The sequence below is a fragment of the Myotis myotis genome, unplaced genomic scaffold (genome assembly GCF_014108235.1).
Source record: "Myotis myotis isolate mMyoMyo1 unplaced genomic scaffold, mMyoMyo1.p scaffold_m19_p_1, whole genome shotgun sequence".
In the NCBI taxonomy this organism is placed as follows: Eukaryota; Metazoa; Chordata; class Mammalia; order Chiroptera; family Vespertilionidae; genus Myotis; species Myotis myotis.
Genome location: NW_023416313.1, coordinates 86,033,730 through 86,053,774, shown reverse-complemented (window position 1 = coordinate 86,053,774; position 20,045 = coordinate 86,033,730). Strand labels below are relative to the sequence as shown.

The window sequence follows — 20,045 nt, the reverse complement described above, 5'->3', positions numbered from 1 at the left end:
CCCCCCCCCCCCCCCGCCGCCACATCTCACTGGGCGCTGTTGACTCCATGTTCTCCACCAGCACAACAGATATGACTACCAAAAATGACATTAAAGAAATGTATAACTTCATATAAAACCACATTTTATACTCACAAAGCCCTGTAAGTGAACAATCAATTCTCACTGATGAGAAAGTCCTTGATTCAACAATCGTTTAGTACCTTCTGTATGCCAGCAGCAGTGATGGCAAGACAAACCATGGTTGCAGAAGGCACCTGCAGTAGGAGCCAAGGTCGGGGTCCCCATTACGGTACCACTACTTACCAGGGGTGTGACCTGAGCAAATGACCTACTTCATGTGACCTTCCACTACATGGTCTGTGCCCTTTCTATACCCCCTATGGCTCAGTTTCTCAACCTGATTTATGCCTCTGTCTCCTCATCTGTAAAATAGGGATTTCGTCAGGTTACTGTGAGGATTAAAAGAGCTAATACATATAAAGGGCTCAGAACAGATCCTGGCATGGACTAAATACTCCAAACTAATAGCTAATATCTAGTCCATGAACTCTGTATTTAATGCTCAGGTAATTTCTCAGCTCAGTGTCAGCTTTGGGATTTTGCATGAGTTGACATATTTTTAAGACCTGTATCTTATATGGACTGATATCTGGTGTTATTGCCCTGCATTAGTAAAGTTTTAACATTTCTATATTTATTCCCCAATCACCTAGGGAGTAACCTGCTCTATGCAGGGTAATATAATGGGTTCTGGGCCATAGAGATGAGTAAGACATGCTCCCTACCCTAAAGGAACTGACAGCTAGTGAGAAATACAGCCACGGAGACAAGCACCCATTATCTAAGACATGGGAACAGAGTCATGACGAAGGTCCTATGGGAACCCACAGGACTGGTGGTGCAATCAGGAGCAGCTTCCGGAGGATGTACCATTTAGCCTGGGCCTTTAAGGATGAACGCGATTGTGCGGTGCTGGCGAGGCATCTCAGGGAGCCAGGGGTTTGGGAAAGGGTTCAGGGTGCAGATCTGGAAATGTAGCTGAATCATAAGCTGCAGGGTAGGGTAGTGAGGAGGCAGGTCTTGAAAGGTATATGGTCCAGACTGCGGAAAGCTTTGAAAAGGATGCTAAAGAAGGTGGGTTTTATTCTGTGGTCCGTGGAGGAGAGCCCTTGGGGAGGAAACCTCCTGAGGTCTGACTAGAAGTGAACAGAGGAACAGAAGTCTCGATGAAGGATGGGGCTGGACAGAGCTGGGTGGAGAGAAAGTGAGGCCAAAGCGCCAGCCAGGCTCTGGGTTCAAGTTCCACTGCTTCCTTGGTGTGAGACCTTGTGCGAGTCACTTAGGTTTTCTGAACCTCCGTGACATTTTGACCATCTTCTGGGCCAGTGTTTCTTCAACGTTACTTCAGGTAACAATCAATAAAGCAACTTGTCGAAAGTGTGTACACATGACCTGCCGGTAGTGTCTGGTTCAGGACATTTGCACAGGGACCCGTTTCTGCCTTTTAAGGGAGAGCACGAGTGATTTTGTTGCAGTTGGTCCCCCTCCCAGAAACCCTACTACTGACACAGAGTAAGGGTGCCGTGTACTTTTACAAGCAGGAAAGGCGGCGATCTATGCCACAGGTGAAGAAACCAAGGTCCGGAGAAAGGAAGTCACTGCTGAAGAACACAAGCTGGTCAGCAGCTGAGCACTGGGATCTAGATCGGACCCCACCTGCAGTGCTTGCTGCAGATCCCATCACGTGTGAGGAGGTGTGTTACCACCCCTGCCCCTGGCCCAGTCTGATCCATCTGATCAATGACTAGGACGAAGGAGCTAACCACCCTCTCCTGCAGCCTTCCTCCATAGCCTGGCCGGTAAGGTAGGAATTTCTGCGCTCTGGGCAGTGGCGGACGCTTTCTTCTCTCCCACTCCCTCATTCACTTCTCACAAGGGAGACCTACCATGCTCATCTGTGGTGACTGAGAGAAGAAACTGGGCAAGGACAGACTGACGCCTGGTTTTCTCTTTTGGGGCTAGCTTGCCCTAGCACAGGTTTGTTCTCATTTCCAATTCTCTGGCAGGTAAACTGCTGCTTCTGCTGAAGGGGGTGTGTTGTGTGTTCAATTTAGGGAAGTCAAATTCATGGAAATCCAAATGCATGCCATGGTTCAAGCCACAGACTCCAATTCAGCCTTTTGCTAAGTAAGCTGGCATTCTGCTCTCCATCTGAAGTACAATAATGCACTTCAGTACAAAATGGCATTTTATGCTCTCATTGCATGAGTGTCTAGCATGTATTGTGTATGTTTCTGTATAATTCTACATATGCATAGGAATAACTCTAAAGGCCACAAGCAAATTTTAAGTGTTCATCTCTGATAGTGGGATCCTGGGAATTTAATATTTGTTATTCCTGTTGCTCACTGAGTTTTCTATTTTTTCTAGTGAACATATATCAATTTTTAATGAATTCTTTTTTATTTTCATTAAAAATAGTTAAGCACTATTGAAAAGAAATTTCCAACAAAATCATCAACATAATAATTGCTTTCCTGTTTTACATTTTAATTATGATTCCTTAATAAGTGTTTTATGTTCTGAAAGGCAACTATGGTCATTTTTAATGAAAATAAATAAGTTTTTAGACCTTAAGGAAAGGCATGAACTCTACAGCTTACTAAATTGAGGCAGGTTCCTGCTCTCTCTGGAGATGGGCCTTATCTTAACGTGGCGATGATAACATCCACCCACAGTGTTCAGCTAAGATGAAATGACACAAAACAACCACGTAAACTGCCTAGCACAGAATCTGGCACGCGGTAGTAGTTTAAAAAAATTAAAAAGGTAATTGTTTTTCCTCTCAAAAACAAACTTCAGTTTTGATTTAAGATTTTAATGTGCACATAAAAAATGAACAAAAAAAACCCAACAATTCAAGCAACGTTTGGGAGACTTAATTCTTTCCCTTAACCTTGCTAGCTGGCTAACTGGTTAACCCAACTGTAGTAAACATATTTTTTTAAAAATATATTTTATTGATTTTTTTTACAGAGAGGAAGGGAGAGGGATAGAGAGCTAGAAACCGACCAGCTGCCTCCTGCACGCCCCCCACTGGGGATGTGCCCGCAACCAAGGTACATGCCCTTGACCGGAATTGAACCTGGGACCCTTCAGTCCGCAGGCTGACGCTCTATCCACTGAGCCAAACCGGTTAGGGCAGTAAACATATTTTTACTTCAGTCCTTTTTGGGTTTGTTTCTGACTTTTAAAAAAGTATGTGTTAGGAGTCAAGACAAAGTCTAACACACCTGAGATAAGGTTACAGTCCCTTTTCTCTTTACCCAAGTCATCTTAACTAGTCACCAAGAGGAGATGTGTGATCACCATTATTATAAGGTACTAGGGTCCCAGTGCATGAATTCATGCACCTGGAAAGGAACTGTGGGCTGCAAGGCTGCAAGGCTGCAGTGGGCACAGGGGCGGATTCCAGCCCATCCTCTGCGCCCCCGCCCAGCCCCTTCTGCTACGGCTCATGGGTCCCCCGTCTGTCGGCAGCCCTGCTCCCGCCACCCCTCCCATGTGCTGACGGCGCCCGCCCCACTTGCACCCACTGAGGCGCAGAGCCACTGGGGCCAGTGCCAGCAGCGTGTGTGAGCGGTGGCTTTGGCGCTGGCAGCGGGTGCAAGCAGGGCCGTCACCGACAGCAGGTGCAAGAGGCAGCCGCTGGCCCCAAGCGCCCCTCAGGAACAGGGGGAGGTGAAGAAGCCCTGAGGGGCAATCAGGGCCGGAAGCTGCTCCTCACACCCCGATGGCGCTGAGTGATTAGGGCCAGCACTGGGCGCCAGCAGCGGGTGCGAGCAGTGGCTCCCAGTGTCGGCAGCAGATGTGAGCGGGGCCAGCACCAGCAGCAGGTGCAAGCGCAGGGTGGGACCGTGGTGCACGCGAGAGCAAGGAATTTTCAGTAACCACCAGAGGCTCGCCCTAATGACAGCGACCAGCGCCCCACCTTGGTCTGGCGCCCCCACTCGCCAGCTCCACCATCCCGCTGAGGCCAATGCCCACCATGTTCCACGCATGCCCCCTGGTGGTCAGCATACATCATAGCGACTGGTTGTTCGGTTGTTCTGCTGTTTGGTCTACTTGCATATTAGGGTTTTATATAGAGAGATAATATATAGTGCTTAAGATAAAAGAATTCTGTACCAAGAAAGCTGACTCCATGTTTAAATATATTTAACATTAGTTAGGTTTCATTGAGAGAAAAAGAAGTCTTGAAAGGAAAGGAAGCTGGAATTTTCCATGAGGCTAGAGGAGCATTGATTTCTCTTTGCTGCCTGGTCAACATATCCCCTTGGACTTGACCCTTCTAGGTGCCAGGAAAGCTAGAAAGGTTCCAGTTGAAAGAAAATTCAGAGGGAAAAAAAGTAACTTGCTTGTTGTCCTCTACATTCACAATTATAGAGAGCTCCTCTCTCTCTAATTTTTGCAGTGGGGAGAAGAAAACCTAACCAAAAAATATATTCTTACTCCCATCCAAGGAGTTAGGAGTTATCTGGCAATTTTCAAATATTAGAAGGATATGAGATTATTAACAAATATATAATTTAGGAATCTGATCCCTTATGTTCCTCATTCCCTTAGTAGAATAGAAGACTATGATGCTGAAAAGAAAAATCAGGTGCTCTCCTAACAATCAGGAGGGGGGAAAAGAACCCAAGAGAGGAAAGCCACCTTAGTAAGGGACATGATGACAAGCCCCAAAACTTATTTATGCAAATACTTTTTAAAGGTTAATGTAGGGCCTTCACTCAGTATTCAAATTCCAGGTCAGCAAGATGGCATAGTAAGAACCAAAAGTTTCCTCCCTTTCTCAGTTGCTTCTTGGGTACAGCCAAGACCTCTCCTGCCTGCAGAATTCCCAGCAGGCGGGCACCAGGGCACTGGGTAATATCACCTGAGACTCCAGCTTTGCTCCCTTACCTGGAAAACTGAGGGCTTTTGCAGGCTTTATATGAATTTCACATCAACCATACAAGCTGGACAAGCCAGATAGTAATATGCCATTTTGTGAATAAGGAAACAAATACTGACAGAGGTTAAATAACTTCTCCAGGCTCTTGGGGAACAGTAATAGACTTGGGACCAGGCTCAGCTTTCACCTAATAAAGACTCAAAATTTTTGCTTCCCTCTTGCAGACGGATATAATCAATTTACAGCACACACTGGCCTAGGAAAGTCAGCACGGATGCTGCCACATGCATTTAGAAAGAACACAAATAATGTTACATATATATTTTATTGATTTCAAATAGGAAGAGAGAAAAACATCAGTGATGAGAGAGAATCACTGACTGGCTGCCTCCTGCACACCCCCTACTGGGGATCAAGCCTGCAACCTGGGCATGTACCCTGAGGGGGAATCAAACTGTGACCTTCTGGTTCATAGGTCGACGCTCAACCCCTGAGCCAGACCGGTGGGGCACAAAGAATTTTTAACATCAGAGAACATCTCAAGTGTTACTGAAGAAACAAGTCCTTTCTATCTGGGGAAGAATAAAAATGAAGTGAAAAGCATTAACCATATGATACTAAAATATAATTGAAGATGGTTTTCTCTTTATTCTATTTCCATCTCAAGCACCCTTCTGAAAAAAAAGCATTTCTATCGCCTCCTCTTCTTCAATGAGGTTTCTGGACCTAAATAAGAGCTAAGCACTTCTTCTGATCAGTTCTCATAGGAGGGCCCACTCCCATTCTTCTTACAGGAGCAGCAAGCTCAGAGGATGGCAGCTTTCCACTCTTACCTGGAAACTTAACATTCTGTAAGGAGCTGAAAGACACGGATTTAATGCTCTTTTCATTGATGCAACAAAATCAGAGAGAAAGGAACATAATACAATGCTGAGGAGTATGTAGCAGACACGTTTAGATTTTACTTTTCACATAGCATTTGGTTAGATACAGAGAAATCTTTTGGAAATATCCCCAAAACCCTACATGAAAATTTCTCTATTCAGCAAATCTAATGAAGTGCCTATTCTGTACGAGGCTGAATATAACTATCTCATAATTCATCAGTAGTCTCAGATCAACTGATTAGATAATCCACTATCATCAACAGTTGATAGTTTCATTGCAAAATGTAAGTATAAGGACTTGCAAAAATATTTTAGTATGTCAGCTGTAAATTTTTTGTTTTGGTAATTGTCTCACTGAGAAGCTGACAATAGTTAAAGAACATTAAAGCTACGCGAGAGCCACTCCTCTTTTTACATTCTAGAGCAGGGGTGGGCAAACTTTTTGACTCGAGGGCCACAATGGGTTCTTAAACTGGACCCGAGGGCCGGAACAAAAGCATGGATGGAGTGTTTGTGTGTGAACTAATATAAATTCAAAGTAAACATCATTACATAAAAGGGTACGGTCTTTTTTTTTTTTTTTTTAGTTTTATTCATTTCAAACGGGCAGGATCCGGCCCGCGGGCATAGTTTGCCCACGGCTGTTCTAGAGCCTTCCCTCCACCCAGCCCTCATTCAACCTTTCTCTATGTTGAGTAAAGTAGCAATAGGCCCCTTTTTTAAAGTGAACATAACATTAACAATACAGTACTTGTGGGTATGGCTAGAAACAACGGTCAATAATCAAATGTTTTTCAGAGTTGATTTGCTCCTCATTAGCTGCAGAAATAAGATACATTTCTAGACCTTCTGTAATGCTGCATCTCTGCCAGTTATATTGCTCAGTCAGATGGGAGACAGGAGACAGGTAACCAAAACTCTTGCTGGCTCTGTAATACCCTTGCAAATTTCCCACTACACAGGGGAGGCAGGTGAGTACCATTTCTCAGTGAGCTTCAGAAGTAGTCTACATACTAGTATAGCAAGTAGATAACGTCAGCAGGTCTATAAGTTTAGATAGGATGGGTATTGTGTGCAAATATACTCCTTCACAGAGACTATAATCCTCTGAACAGCCTGATATTAGTCTATAAATAGCCCGGGCTAGATTAGCTACATTATCAAAATCTCTGAAGTGAGCAATCCCTGTTCACTGTTAGTGTTCAACTCCCAATCTCCCCCCTTGGTGCATTTCAAACCGTACCCCCCAGTCTTTGTTGTTGGTCTTTAGGCCATTTCCTGACTTTATGCCTCTAAATCCTAGAGACTGAATCATTTATTTGCCTAAAATGACTTAAGAGCTTATAGCAGAGCCTACAGTTCCTAAACTGTGACTTCATAAAGTCACAATTAATATTAAAAAAAAAACTGATCATGAATCTAAAACATATTTTTTTAATTATTTAAATAAGATCCAATGGTTGCCTTTTCCAAATGAGTAAGGACCTGTCGGAACAGTACAAAGCAGTACTAAGTCTTTCGATGCCACAGTATTAGCTTTCCACAGGCTGGCTCAGTTTGGCCTAACCACTTAGGTAATGGCTTTAAAGATGCAAGTGTTACATGAATATCCTCTTTTTTCTAAACCTCATTCCCATGACAGCAGCACCTATGTAACGCTGAGCTCTACTCTGCCCAGAAATAAAACAGATGTGCTTTTCTGCTGGCCCACAGACACTGCTGGCATATTATGCCCTTAAATTCCAAGTTTACCTCAAAATCAAAGGGAAACCAGTTTTATAAAGTTTTAATCATGTATCTATAATATACACGTGAGAAACAAAGGAGTCAGAGAAGAACGGAATGATTCAATTGCTTTTAAAAATGCCAGTCACATAAACCAAAAATATTTCTGTCTAAAGAACTAAGCATGAGAGAGAGAGAGAGAGAGAGAGAGAGAGAGAGAGAGAGAGAGAGAGAGACTCAAAAGCTGCAAATTTTTCTCAGTTGATATTATGGAAGAATTCTTATGAGGCTACAAGTTCAAGTCCAGACAGACCCATTTGGGAGGCCCTATCTCTGTCCTATTAAATCACACAGGCGTCTTTGTCCACAAGAGAGACTGGATGAAAATAATGGGGTTGATGAGAGCAAGTCCAGGGCCAGCATGGGGGATGGGAGACGGTTACTTCAAAGAGCAAGATTTTCTGTAGGTTGTCTCAATGGCCTTGTCTTACTGAAACTGGGTTGTTCTCATGTTTTTATGAACATGAAATTTCTGGGATCATTTCAAAAAAACATATCTGCATAAGGGCCATACACTTGTGGTATCAGTCATGCAAGAACAACAGCTCCTAAAGGGCCATGCGGTATGGCTCCCTGGGCCACTAGAATAAGTAAGCTGTTAGTCATAAGAGACCTAAGATATCTGAAGGGGGGATGGCAACGGCGCCCACTTATTCTTATTGTGATCCTTTCCCAACTTTGTAGCAGTACAATTAAGAATGAATCCAACAGAAGAGTCTGGGGGCTCTACGGAACTTTCCCATGCTTTCTTCCGACACCCACATGCAGATCTGAGATAGAACGTGCTTTCTAAAAGTTGACTTCTCTTGTGCTTAAGGTAAAGAGGAAAAATTTTTACCCTTAGCTTCAAAAAGTATGCAACTTAGATTAGAAAATTTAAAGTAACTTGTCAGTAAATCACACTAAGTAGTTCCTTGCACTAAAGTGAAAAGACACACTGCCTTAAAAATCTTGCTCAAAATATAAGCCATAGTCTCCTCTACCCTTGAATTAATTATTATTTCTGTGATTGTTTTCAAAGCTACACAGGAATGTGATGTACAGTGATTTAAGTGTAAGCTTACTGATCAGACATATCCGCCTTAGATCCTTAATTTCAGATGTCAGCAATGATAAGAAGAATCAAATTGTAGCTGTTTGTAAGCAAATACAAACATGGGAGGAGGTTATAGCAAAGGTATAATAGGTATAATTCTGTCCATCAGAAATCCAAATGTTGATTCCCTGAAAGTAAAAACCACACACTAGAACTCAAAGCCTAATGAGCTGTTTGAGATAAGGAAAAAAAGAACCCGAAACATTTGAATAGCAATGTCCAATAATAGAAATAGGAAAGATGAAATGCAAACAAACATCCTCCTTTCCCACCTTAAAGTCGATCCTCGGGGAAGATCACAAAGAAACACACATGCAGCCAGCAGCCAGGCTGACCAGGTGCACTGTGGTTGGTAGAACCCAGCTGCAACATTTGTCGTTTCCTGCACTAAGCCGGCTGCTTTTCCCTCCCCTGAGCAGCTGAGAGAAATGAGATGTTTCTTTTCAAAGGTGTTAAACATTTGGGCTGCGTGAGGGACAAATGGAAGCCTGACACCTAAGATGAATAACCACAGCGCTCTAGGCCAGTGGGAACTTTCACTGTGTGAAAGCCAGCCAGGCTCGCTGCTCACACGGTATTCAGGCACAGGAGCCACGAGCGCGGGGACCCACCCCACAGAGGAGGTAGCAAACTATTGTTTTTTTCTTTTAATGTTAACCTTTACCATTTGCCGACAGGGATTTTCATAAGTAAGACTCAGAGAAAGAATGGCTTGGGGGGGGGGGGGGGGATGCTTTTAATACACTCGCCAGGCTCTTTGCTCGGACATATTTAACAGGCTTCTGCATCCTCGCGCTCTCTACGAAGGCAGCCAAGGTTTACTGTGCTTCCAGAACTCACACTGACACCAAATGCGTTATCAGTGCAGGTACATTTTCATTAGGTCCATTTTGTCTGAAGTAACAATTCTTATTTAAAATTTTGTGAGACGCCCATTTGTAAGTTTTGTGGTATAGACACACCTCTAAGAATTCCAGTTTTGGAAGAAAATAATTAGCTCATTCAAATTTTCCTTCTGAAGGAAAAAAAAAAAAAAAAGCTGGATTTGAGAAGGCGGTTCTCCTGAGTAGATAATACTACACTCAGGTCATCAGTAAAAGCTCTTCGATCGTACGCATGTCAGCGTTTGTCGAAAAGAAGGGGAAAAGCATACAGAATTGTTAGAATGAGCTACGAGCTGAAACATCTCTGTGTGTACCAGTGGCCCTAAACCGCTATTCTCCAGATTACCTGCAGTTACTACAAATGGAAGATTCTGTGTGGGGAAGGGGGCAGTCTAGGCCTTCCCCCACCCCCAGATGTTTTTCTAGCCCTAACACCTGCAGGCCTAAAGTGCTGTAAACAAGCAGTTGTTTATAATGCAAATTCAAGTAACTGGGATGCCTCTGGGCTGCTCCCACCTTAAGCCCAAACACAAATGGTCACCCTGCTCCCGGACACCCCAGATAAAAACCTATCACTGTGGATGTCAGTTACACAGACGCTGGCTAGCTCGCTCTGCTAAGGACCAAGTTAGCAAGAAGGCAGAAGCGTGGTTAAGGGTGAAGGAGAGAGGCTGCCTTCCGGTTAGTGTTTTGGGTCTCAGACGCGTTAAAAACAGCTGTTAGGTATTAAAAACCCAAGATTGCAACTCACTTCGGTTGAACCTTAAACAAACAAACAAACAAAAATTGGACATAGCCTTGTGGTTAAAACTGAAAAGCTTCTGGAACTGTGCAAAACTGCAGAATATCTGCAAGAAAATGTGCCTAAAATAAAATGTCCTAAAATGTAACAGAATAAAGCAAAGCGGCAGATAACAGGGTAGAGTAACTACTTCCTGACCACACCCCTCTCTTCCACGCCACACCAACCAACATTTATTCCGGCCACAAATCTTTCCTAAACAATGAATGGCTGTTCAATTTACTGACCTCAAAATTTGAATACATACACTAACAATAAATACCGTCCATTTTCTATCAAAATTTCAAAATGATTAATATGGTGCGGGGGGGGGGGTGCGAGCAAAAGCTGGAGAGAAATGCTGAAGGCAGAAAATGCTGATTGGAAGAGGAAGAGAAGCTTACTTTTCAATATTAGTAGGGATCATCTATAAATACCAATAGATTTTTTTTCGTATATTGACTTTAAAAATTATTTTGAAAAGAGAAGTAGCTAAACTATGGAACAAATGCTACAAGTACTTATGAAGCGTTAACTGTGCATAGCTGAAAAGTATAAGACTGTTTTGGTGGCTATTTCCTATTGTTTAATAAGTCGGAGACTGTAATCTAGATTTGTGAGAAAGATTATTTGCTGTTCTAAAAAGTCTTTCAACAGAAATCTTCAATTATTCCTTATCTAAATCATATTCTCCACCCCCTTCATAAAAACCAAACCAAATCAAATATCCCCCCTGTAAAAGAAAGATCTGATATGTTTGTATGTCCAGTTCAACAAATATAGAGTCTCCTACAAATTTTAAAACTTAGAGAAGCATTTATTTGGCAGTGGTCTCTAAATATTAAACTGTATTTGTTTTTACGCGCTCATTCACTTTTTAGGTAGGAGATTCATATTTACCACACAGGAATCTCTATCATTAAATATTTAAAAAGCCTTTTAAAATGAAATGTGAAATTGCTATTTCAAACATCACAAGATCTCCAAGGTCACAATTTTTGGCCGCGATATAAAAATTATAAAAATCTTAATCCCTACTCGAAAGTCAAGCATGTTTTTGAAATCTGTGGAAAAATAATGACAATAACTTCTAAATCACAGTGCCCACATAAAATAGTTCTGTTTCACAAACCTATCATGTCAACAATTGAGTATCGGGGATAATCAAAATAAACACTCATACTCTAGACTATGAGTCATTCCTCTCTGCAATTTTGGTGTATCTTCTCGACCCCAGATTCTGCTCATGGAGGGATTAATGACACTACTTTCCCCAAATGCCTGTGACTGATTTTTTTCACTTAGTGGAAGAACTGGGCTAATAAGGCAAAAATCATAGGTGCCTTTTTATGACCAGGATCTGACTCCGGGGAGGGACAGATAGACTGAAACCCTAATCCCCAAGGCCCAGGCATACATGCTTTTCATGCACTTTTAGGTGGGATAGGAGAGGGAGACGGAATGAAGGTAAATATATTGATGGAGCACTAAACAACAATCCCCACGCTGCAGGGCCGGTTCCCAGGGAGCACAATCGCCAGCACATCTCAGGTTCACGCACTACACAAGTTACCCTTTAGATGCTATCTGAATGCAGAGATGAGGGAGGTTTCCCCTTCTCAGCCACAGAGAAACACGGTCAAGTAACAGATCTGGACTTCTTCATGGTGCTATACATTTGCAACTCACATTTGCAACAATGGACAGTAGAGTAAAAATAGCTTGTCGCAACTGATTTTAAAAGAAACATTAGCTAATACAATAAAAAGAGGACTCTGTTTTAGAAGCTAAAGAAATATTTCGAATGTTCAGCTTCAAATGAGCCAAAGTTGTTCTGATTCTACATAGCTTAAGGGCAATGTAGATACAGCATGTAGCTAACTGAAAGAGTAAATCAATTTTTCTTCTCATCAGCACAGAAAACATAATACTCATAAAACTATAAGTTTGTTGACTTAACTTCACTTGATTTCATGACAATTGGTGATCTGTTATTTATTAATCTTAACCAATAAAAAGCTAAAATTCCAAATACAAGACATCAAAGTTAGCACTCTTTTAAAGCAGCCATTCCTCATAACAGGCCTTATTTAGCAATGACTGGTCATATACAATGAAAGCATCTCCAATGTGCTTAAAAAAAAACAACAACACAAAACCATTTTTTTCCAAAATACAAATTAATGTGCTCTTCTGAAAATAATCTGTAACATCGGCATGTTACTCACTGTTCTCGGAATGGGCGGAGAGAGAGATCCATTTGACATGTATGGGTCATTATTCATATTTGGCATCATTATGTACCCAGAGTAACTCGAGTAGGAGGGTCCCTTGTTGTAGAGGCCTCCGTCTGGATGCTTTCCTGAGAGAATCCAAAGAACAACTGATGATGCACTGGCTTCCTTTTTTATACATCACTGTTTTTTATCTGAAAAATCAACCAGTTCTATGACAAATGGGACCTTACCCAAGAGTTGTTTACAAAATATTGTAACTGAATTATTATGCTCTATTTTAGATTGACAGTATTTATTCTCTTAAATGAAATTAGCAGTGAACCAGATGTTTTAAAAAACATGTGGTTCTATTTACTTCCACTACTGACTGGTGTTTTTACAAAAATAAGTGTTATCCATCTAACTTAATTTGTTCTAATACTAACAAACTGGACTAAGAAACAGAAACACATGAAAGAACACACACAAACCTAAAGCTACAATATAAACATATTGGGCCATTTAGCCATTGACACGCATATACATGTATACACTTAAAGTTATGCCCCACCTTATAGGCAAACTTGTAAATCCTACCTGTGCTTCAAGATTTCTAGAAAATTTCTAGTTTTTACAGGAGGAGAGAGTTGTCCCTGATATATGGGCAACAACCCAAATTTATGAAGGATTAACTCCAGGAGACTTAATTTTGTGTGCTACATTTACATCATTTTGCCAAAGTAATCTGCACGTGTTCAGTATATACATTTCTTCTCTTTAATCTGTGTAACTACTTTGGAGCTCAGAAAGAAGCCTGATATTATAGTTCTCTTCCCTCCTTCTCTGGGTTGACATATTATACATACAAACACTTCGTTCTGGTCAGGCCAATTGTAAATAATTAAAGGAGAACAGACAAGCCGACTGTCCAACAAGGAAACCTTACAGATGCCTTGATTCTTTTAAAGTCACATGGAGTTCTCCTTAAATCTAAAAAATATATACAATTTTTAAGCTTTGAGCAAGAATCAGAAATGGGGAGGAAGCCTGACTGTCATGTTTCATATGCATAGTCCCTAATTTTACAAATAAAGTTTTATATTTTTACAAGTTAGATTCTGCTTCACTGAGCCGTATTTAGTCCATGCATTCTCTGCCTGCCTTCGCACTGTAAATAGAAACAGCAATTTAACAAATGAAAATGCATTTGAAACTATTCATGTTGGTAAATAAATTGGTTTAGACTGTCACCATAACAATGCGGGGGGGCGGGGGGGTGGGGTGGGCAGAATGCTATAGGTCTAAGCCAATTAAAACTTTAGGTAAAATGAAGAAAAGAGGCAAACTCATTATTTCCTCTTCCACAAAGAACTTGGAAGCCAAATGAAATCCAAAGTGCCCTAATTCATTCAAAGATAATTTTAAAATTCCGTAGGTATACATTAGAGATAAGCATTGTTTCCTGGGTTTTCTTTCCCATTTTGTTGAAATGGTGGGCATAGTATCATCACATCTGATCCTGTTTGGTTTTTTTTGTTGTTGTTGTTTTTAATTCAAAATAGCAAAACGTACCTACATTCACAAACTGCACTTGTTAAATGATAAAGTTGGAAGAAGTAGATTTAAGTCTTACCGTCATCAGGGTGTTCTCTGGCCTTGTCATGGTAGGATTCCTGCGAGGTTTGTGATTGTCTGGCCACCTAACAGCATGAATCCCCATCCCCAAAAGAAAAAAAAAATCACCTTAGAGTTTGTGACAATACTGATGTAAGTGTGTGTCCACTGGTGCAACTCAATCACCTGTTTTATTCATCTAAGAGGTGGAGGCTAGGGTTGAGTATTGGGAAATCTTTTTCTTTCCAACATGTATTTCTGAATCATTATTATCTACCGAGGACTACAAAGAGCACAAGTAATAAGAGGAAAAACAATATAAACATAATAAATTTGGGGAAGATCCACATACTGTTCTGACTGCTGTTTGCTAAAATGCATCAAGGCTGCTTGGATGCTTAATATAAGAGTGAGTTAATGGGGTTGATCGTTTTGATAGCTTCTTCAACCACTGTTCACTTCAATCAGAGCTGATTAAAAGCTTGCTGAAATGTCACTTTACAACTGAAAATGACATTTTAAATAAAGACAAGTCAACCTCTCACAGGCGGGGGCTTAAGGCCATTGTCCCAAGCCAGCGCCAGCAGGAGCTCCACTCCATATAACCTACTATAGCCGGCCCAGTGCAAGCTAACCAGAGAAAAGTGAACTACTCTGTGGTTAAAGAAAGGAAGATTTGAGAGTCGGGTTATAGACATCTAAAAGGTAGCCCAGCTAATATCAGTTCTGGTAACCACCATCCACCCAGGCTCAACCACGTGCAAATCAGTGGTATTACCCCCTTCACCATCTTCCTTGGGACTGCCCCATGCCCATTTACCACCCGACAAACACTGACAGAGCCCGAAAACCTGGATTCTGGGCTTCAAATGCAGCAGAAACACGCAGAAAATGTGAAATGGTGGCAAGTTTATTTATGGAAGAAGCAAGGACAGCAAAATAGGTAGGAAGAAACAGAGGCGCTTCTACAAATATGAGAGTTTAGCCTGAGTGTTTTAGGGGTTATTTGGTTCTTTGGACATGTATCCCCCACCAATGACTTCTTCCCCTCAATATACACATGTTCACAAACCATTCAAATGGGGTTGGGTGCACCCCAACTCCCTTCCTCCACCACGACATCCCCTTCACATTGGCATAACGGGGTGAAAGATTCAGAGGATAAAGACCACCCTTATAAATTCTCCTTAGAACTCAGGCCCCCAGCCTTCAAAATGAGTACTCACCCCTGCCATTGGGATAAAGAAGGTACCTCTGAGGTGTTCTTAAACGCGTGTTTAAAACCCGAAATGCCCCCGCCCCCAAAACCACACGCTTTCTTTTTGGGGGCAGAAGGATGCCATTTAAGGAAAGCGGGTATAACCTCCAAGTTTCTTTGGAGGGAAAAATCGTTGATGAAATCATCGGAGTGTCAGAACTTTTCTACCGGATTTCCTCCAAAGCGTTTCCCAGCTGTTGAACGAGGGTGGCCAGTGGAGTGTCGGGTGTCAGGGTCCATCCGCCCACCCCACCCCCCTGCTGAAGCGTTCGCATGGCCTGAAATAGCCCTTCCGCGGGGTCCCTGCTCCCGGCTTTCTCCCGCAGGCACCCACGTGGCTCTATTTACTCTACTCGAGTTACCGGCGCTATCGCCCGCCACTGGCCCGGGGATCTGATAAAGCGCTTTCCTCCATCCCGAGTGGGTGCCCTGGCTTCCGCCGCATCTCCACTCTGACTCGCCTGTCTTCTGTGTAGATTGAAGGCCTGATCCGGGCCCAAACTAACCCCAAATATAAGCGTCTCGGGGTTTTGTTTTTTTAAGTGATGGGAGTTGGAGAAAAGCGGAGTTGCGGGAGGTACTGCAAGGCATGGCTCGGTTCAGCGCGCCGAGGGCTGGGGCAGCAGGCCTGCGCTGGGCGCCCGCGGCCGCAGGGACCCAGCCCCGCACCGCCCCCGCCACCCGCCCGGGGGCTCCGCGCGAGCCCAGCTCAGCGGCGGTTGGGCCGCCCCCCCCCCCCGGCCCACGCCCGCCTCCCCTTCCTCTCCGCCTGCGGCTCTGCTCGTCTCCACCTCAGCCTTCGGTGGGTTAACGCACTTGTGCAGAGATAGCTACCGAGATAGCGGGCGCACTTTGTTTTCCGTCCTACGGAAGAATTCTGAGTGCAGACATCCTCGCTCTACAGCATCGCACCCGCTCGATGCCAATGAAAAGTCCGGGGGCCACGCGAACGTGCTCAAGGCCAAATTCTCCTCCCGCAAACCAGCGGTTTAGCCACCGAACCCCAAAAGGATCCACCTGGAATGAGTTTCCCGGCACAGACCCCCACCTCCCACCTGACACGCGCGCGCGCACACGCACACACACACACACACACACACACACACACACACAAAGGAGGAGGGCTGCCCGGGGGCTCGCCCAGCCTCCGGCAAACACGAGGGACCAACGAGGGACCGTCTCCGGGGCTGCCCGGCGCCTGCCCTGCCTCCCTCGCTCTCCACTCTACCCCGGGGCCCGCCACACTCGCGGCGCTCAGGCGGCGGCCCACTGACCTCGTGTCCATTGCTGGCCGGGATGATTTCCGACTCATTGACCAAGGAGGACTTGATGTCGGCTAAGTCGCCTTCCTCCTCGGGGTGACTGATCTCGGCGAAGATCTTCTCCTTCTGGGGATCGCCCTCGTCCTTGAAGGGGATCATCTCGTCCGTGGCGCAGAGTTCCGGGTCCCCCCCGCCGCCGGCCCCGGAAAGTTGGGGCATCCCGACCACTCTGTAATCTCCGCTCTGCCGGGGGAGCACCCGAGGCGACAGCAGGAAGAGAGGGGGTCAACGAGAGGGGGGAGGGGGGAACTGGAAGGATGAGCGAGGTAAGAGAGTGGGCGGAAGCGGGGCCAGCAAACGCCGGGCCCGAGGCCCGCAGCCGGAGCAGCTGCGGCGGCGCCCGAGTCCCGCGGCCGCCCGCGCCTTCCCGCTGCGCCGAGGCCGACGTCGGTGCCCGCCGGAAGCCGACGAGCACCGGGCAGCGAGGGCCGCCGCCGCTGGCGCCTCTGGGGGCGGCGGCGCGCTCTCGGCTCGGCTGCCCCGGCGGCCACCCCACGCCCCCAGCTGACGCGCGCTGAGGACGCCGGTTCTGGAGGAGGCACAACTCTCCAAAGTGCCGAGCAGGGTCCGTCGGGCGCGTCTCCACGCAAACCTCTGCCCTCTAGCTCCCCCGGATGCCGAATGGGGAGTTGGTTGTCCGAGAAAAGAGGAGAGCTGGGCAAAAAGGCTCCGTGTGCCCCAGCGAAGGTGCCAGGAGAATCAGAAGATAACGAAATGTCCACTTCCTGGAGGGTCAAAAAAATAAAGAGCCACCCGGGTTGGAAGTGTCCGCTTTAGAGCTGCTTATTTCCTTCTCTTTCGCTTGGATTTTCCTTCTCCAGGCGCGTTTAATCTGCAGGAGGAGGAGGAAGAGGAGGAGGAGGGGGAGGAGGAGAGGGAGGTGGGGGGGAGGATAAGAGGAAGAGAAAGAAGTTTGCCAAGAATAAAGTTTGTGCGAGTGCTGGGAGTCGGCAGTGGAGGGCACGGCGGGGCCTCGGAAAGTCACAGCAGGGTCCTCGAACCCAAATGCTTCTCCCCGAAGCTGGAGCCGACACACACCCGCAGAGCCCGACCCCTCTTTGTTCCCGGCTCGAATTTCTCAGCCTGGCTTGCTGGCTGTCTCGCTCGCCGCTCTCCACGCCTCCTCCGGGCCGCTCCGTCAAAGCCAGGCGCTGCACCCCTCGGGTTCTCCGGCCAAGGGGAGGGGGGGGGCCCGAGCTTGACCGCGTGCGGGGCTTCTGCGCGTCCCGGCTCTTCGCCCCGAGTGCGCGCAGCCTGGGTTCCTCCTCCGCGCCCTGCCCCGCAGGTGAGCGGCTGCGCCTCCCCACCGCTTCTCCTCCTCCCGCGCCTCGCCGGCGCTGAAAAGCTACCCATTTGCGTCGCTTCTCCTCCCCCTCTTCCCCCGCCTCCAGCTCTCCTTGGCTGCCCGCTGGGCGGGAGGAGGGGGACCGCGAGTTGGAGGTGGTGATTGAGGACTTTTTTTTTTCTTTTCCCAGAGCCTGTAGGACCAGTCCTAGTTTTGGGGTGTGTGTGTGTGCGTGTGCGTGTGTGTGTGTGTGCGCGCGCGCTCCTGGAGGGAAGGATCAGGCAATTTGGCGAAGGAAGGAGCGACCCGGCGCTTCTTATAACCCACTGAGAGGCACGCTTTGCCGGCGTGAAATTGACAAGAAACTGCCCGAATGGTTTAACTTCATCATCTAAGTATCTCTTCTCTTGTCTACCCCCCCTTCCTCTGCCAGTCTCACCCCCACCTCCTTTCCGCCTACCCGCTCCCCCCCTCCCCCCGCCCTGCAAGGGGAGGAAGATGAAAGAGAAGCCGCCGCAGCTGTGATCGACACCACATTGATAGATGCTCTGACCGAGCGGATGAGGCGGGAATCGGGGACAGAGAAGGAAAATATAAGACATTCCTCAACTAATAAGAGAAAATGGAAACAAGAAGGACAAGGAAGAGAGTTGTGGCTTTCCTAAATATAATGTAGAAGGGACTAGGAAGCACATACCGAGAATAATAGGACAAGGGAGAAAATAAAAAAAAAAAACGAAGAGGATCTGCATTATCGCTTTTTAAATAAGATCTCTTCCATTACAGCCTCACCATGCGATGCACTAGAGAGTTACGCCAGATCTTTCATGGATTTTCGGAGATACACGCCACAATGTGTGGGAACCTCATGAGGAGGGTGCAGAAACAGCCCAAGGAGGAGGAAGAGAAGGCAAAGGGACCCAAAGAGCGAGGCCAGTAGAGGGAGAGAGGATCTGGCACCTCGGACCGCTGGCTCCAAGGGACCCTGGAAGACGCAAATCTGAATCCAACCTCAAAAATTCCCCAGCCTCCACCGGCTCTTTGATGCATTTTATACAACGACAGGACTTAAGGAGACATTTTGTGAACCTTACAGTATAAGCTAAGCTCAAGTTTAAAAACACATTACATGTTGTTCCTTGGCTCTCAAACCCCCTCAGTTAAAAATCCAGGCAAAATTACTATCCCCAATACAGTAGCCATCTGTAAAACCTCAGAGCAGTAAACAAGGAGCAGGAAGAAATGTGTCTCCATCACCCTTAAATTGAAAATAAGGAAAGCACTACAGAATCAGACTTTAGCTCCATGGTACAGCAACAATGAGGCAACGAGGCTTCTTTTCCCCAGGAGGAACTGCATGCTGCCGGACTCTGATAAGTAAAGACCTTAACAATGATCTCAATGAGCACCTAAAACCCTGCCTACCGATAACTACTTACCAGAGGTGAGGATTTTCTAGGAAGCAATTGTAAAAACTATCATTTAAAGGGCTCAGTAAGTCACAGAGCATGGCCAGTAGTCACAGGTAAATTCTATCTGGGGCTGGTGAAGGGAGCCAGGAAGCGTAAAACATTAAATCCACTTTACATACCTAATGATGCTATGCCTTAGAGAAGAAAAATAAAAAGACTATTCTTCTGCAATGTGTCTATACAGCAATACTGAAAAGGTTGGAAAGAAAACAATTTTTTTTGGTTGGTGGCCATATGCAACTTCTCTTGAAGTTACACACCAGTGGAGTGGAGTGTCCTAGTAATGTGAATGTGTAGCTATGTCAGACATTTATAGCCTCTGTTCTAAAAAGAAATACGGGGAAACAAAGTCAAAAGCCCTCCCACAAATGCGCCAATTTGCGACAGGAAAAGAACTGGAAAATGCAGTTTCGCCAAAGCAGCCAGAGTAGAAGCTCCTTTCATCAAACTCTAGGGGGGGGGGGGGGGGGGGGCACACAGCATGG

At 45.4% G+C, this 20,045-nt stretch overlaps 1 protein-coding gene across 5 annotated transcripts in view; it reads right to left on the bottom strand.

Moving 5' to 3' along the window:
- The window catches only part of LEF1 (lymphoid enhancer binding factor 1), a 116,574-nt gene extending 98,095 nt beyond the window's left edge, over positions 1 to 18,479 (bottom strand). For 2 of the 5 annotated variants that reach the window (XM_036343632.1, XM_036343668.1), the window contains exons 1-3: positions 16,756 to 18,477; positions 14,243 to 14,309; positions 12,622 to 12,755 (exon numbers count right to left, since the gene is read on the bottom strand). In XM_036343632.1, coding sequence (XP_036199525.1) covers positions 12,622 to 12,755; positions 14,243 to 14,309; positions 16,756 to 16,962 — 408 coding nt within the window. In that variant the 5' untranslated portion in view covers positions 16,963 to 18,477. Of the gene's footprint in view, positions 1 to 12,621; positions 12,756 to 14,242; positions 14,310 to 16,755 lie in introns of all 5 variants that reach the window. The other 3 variants (XM_036343659.1, XM_036343650.1, XM_036343641.1) reach the window with 3 other exon arrangements.
- Positions 18,480 to 20,045: the final 1,566 nt, after the last annotated feature.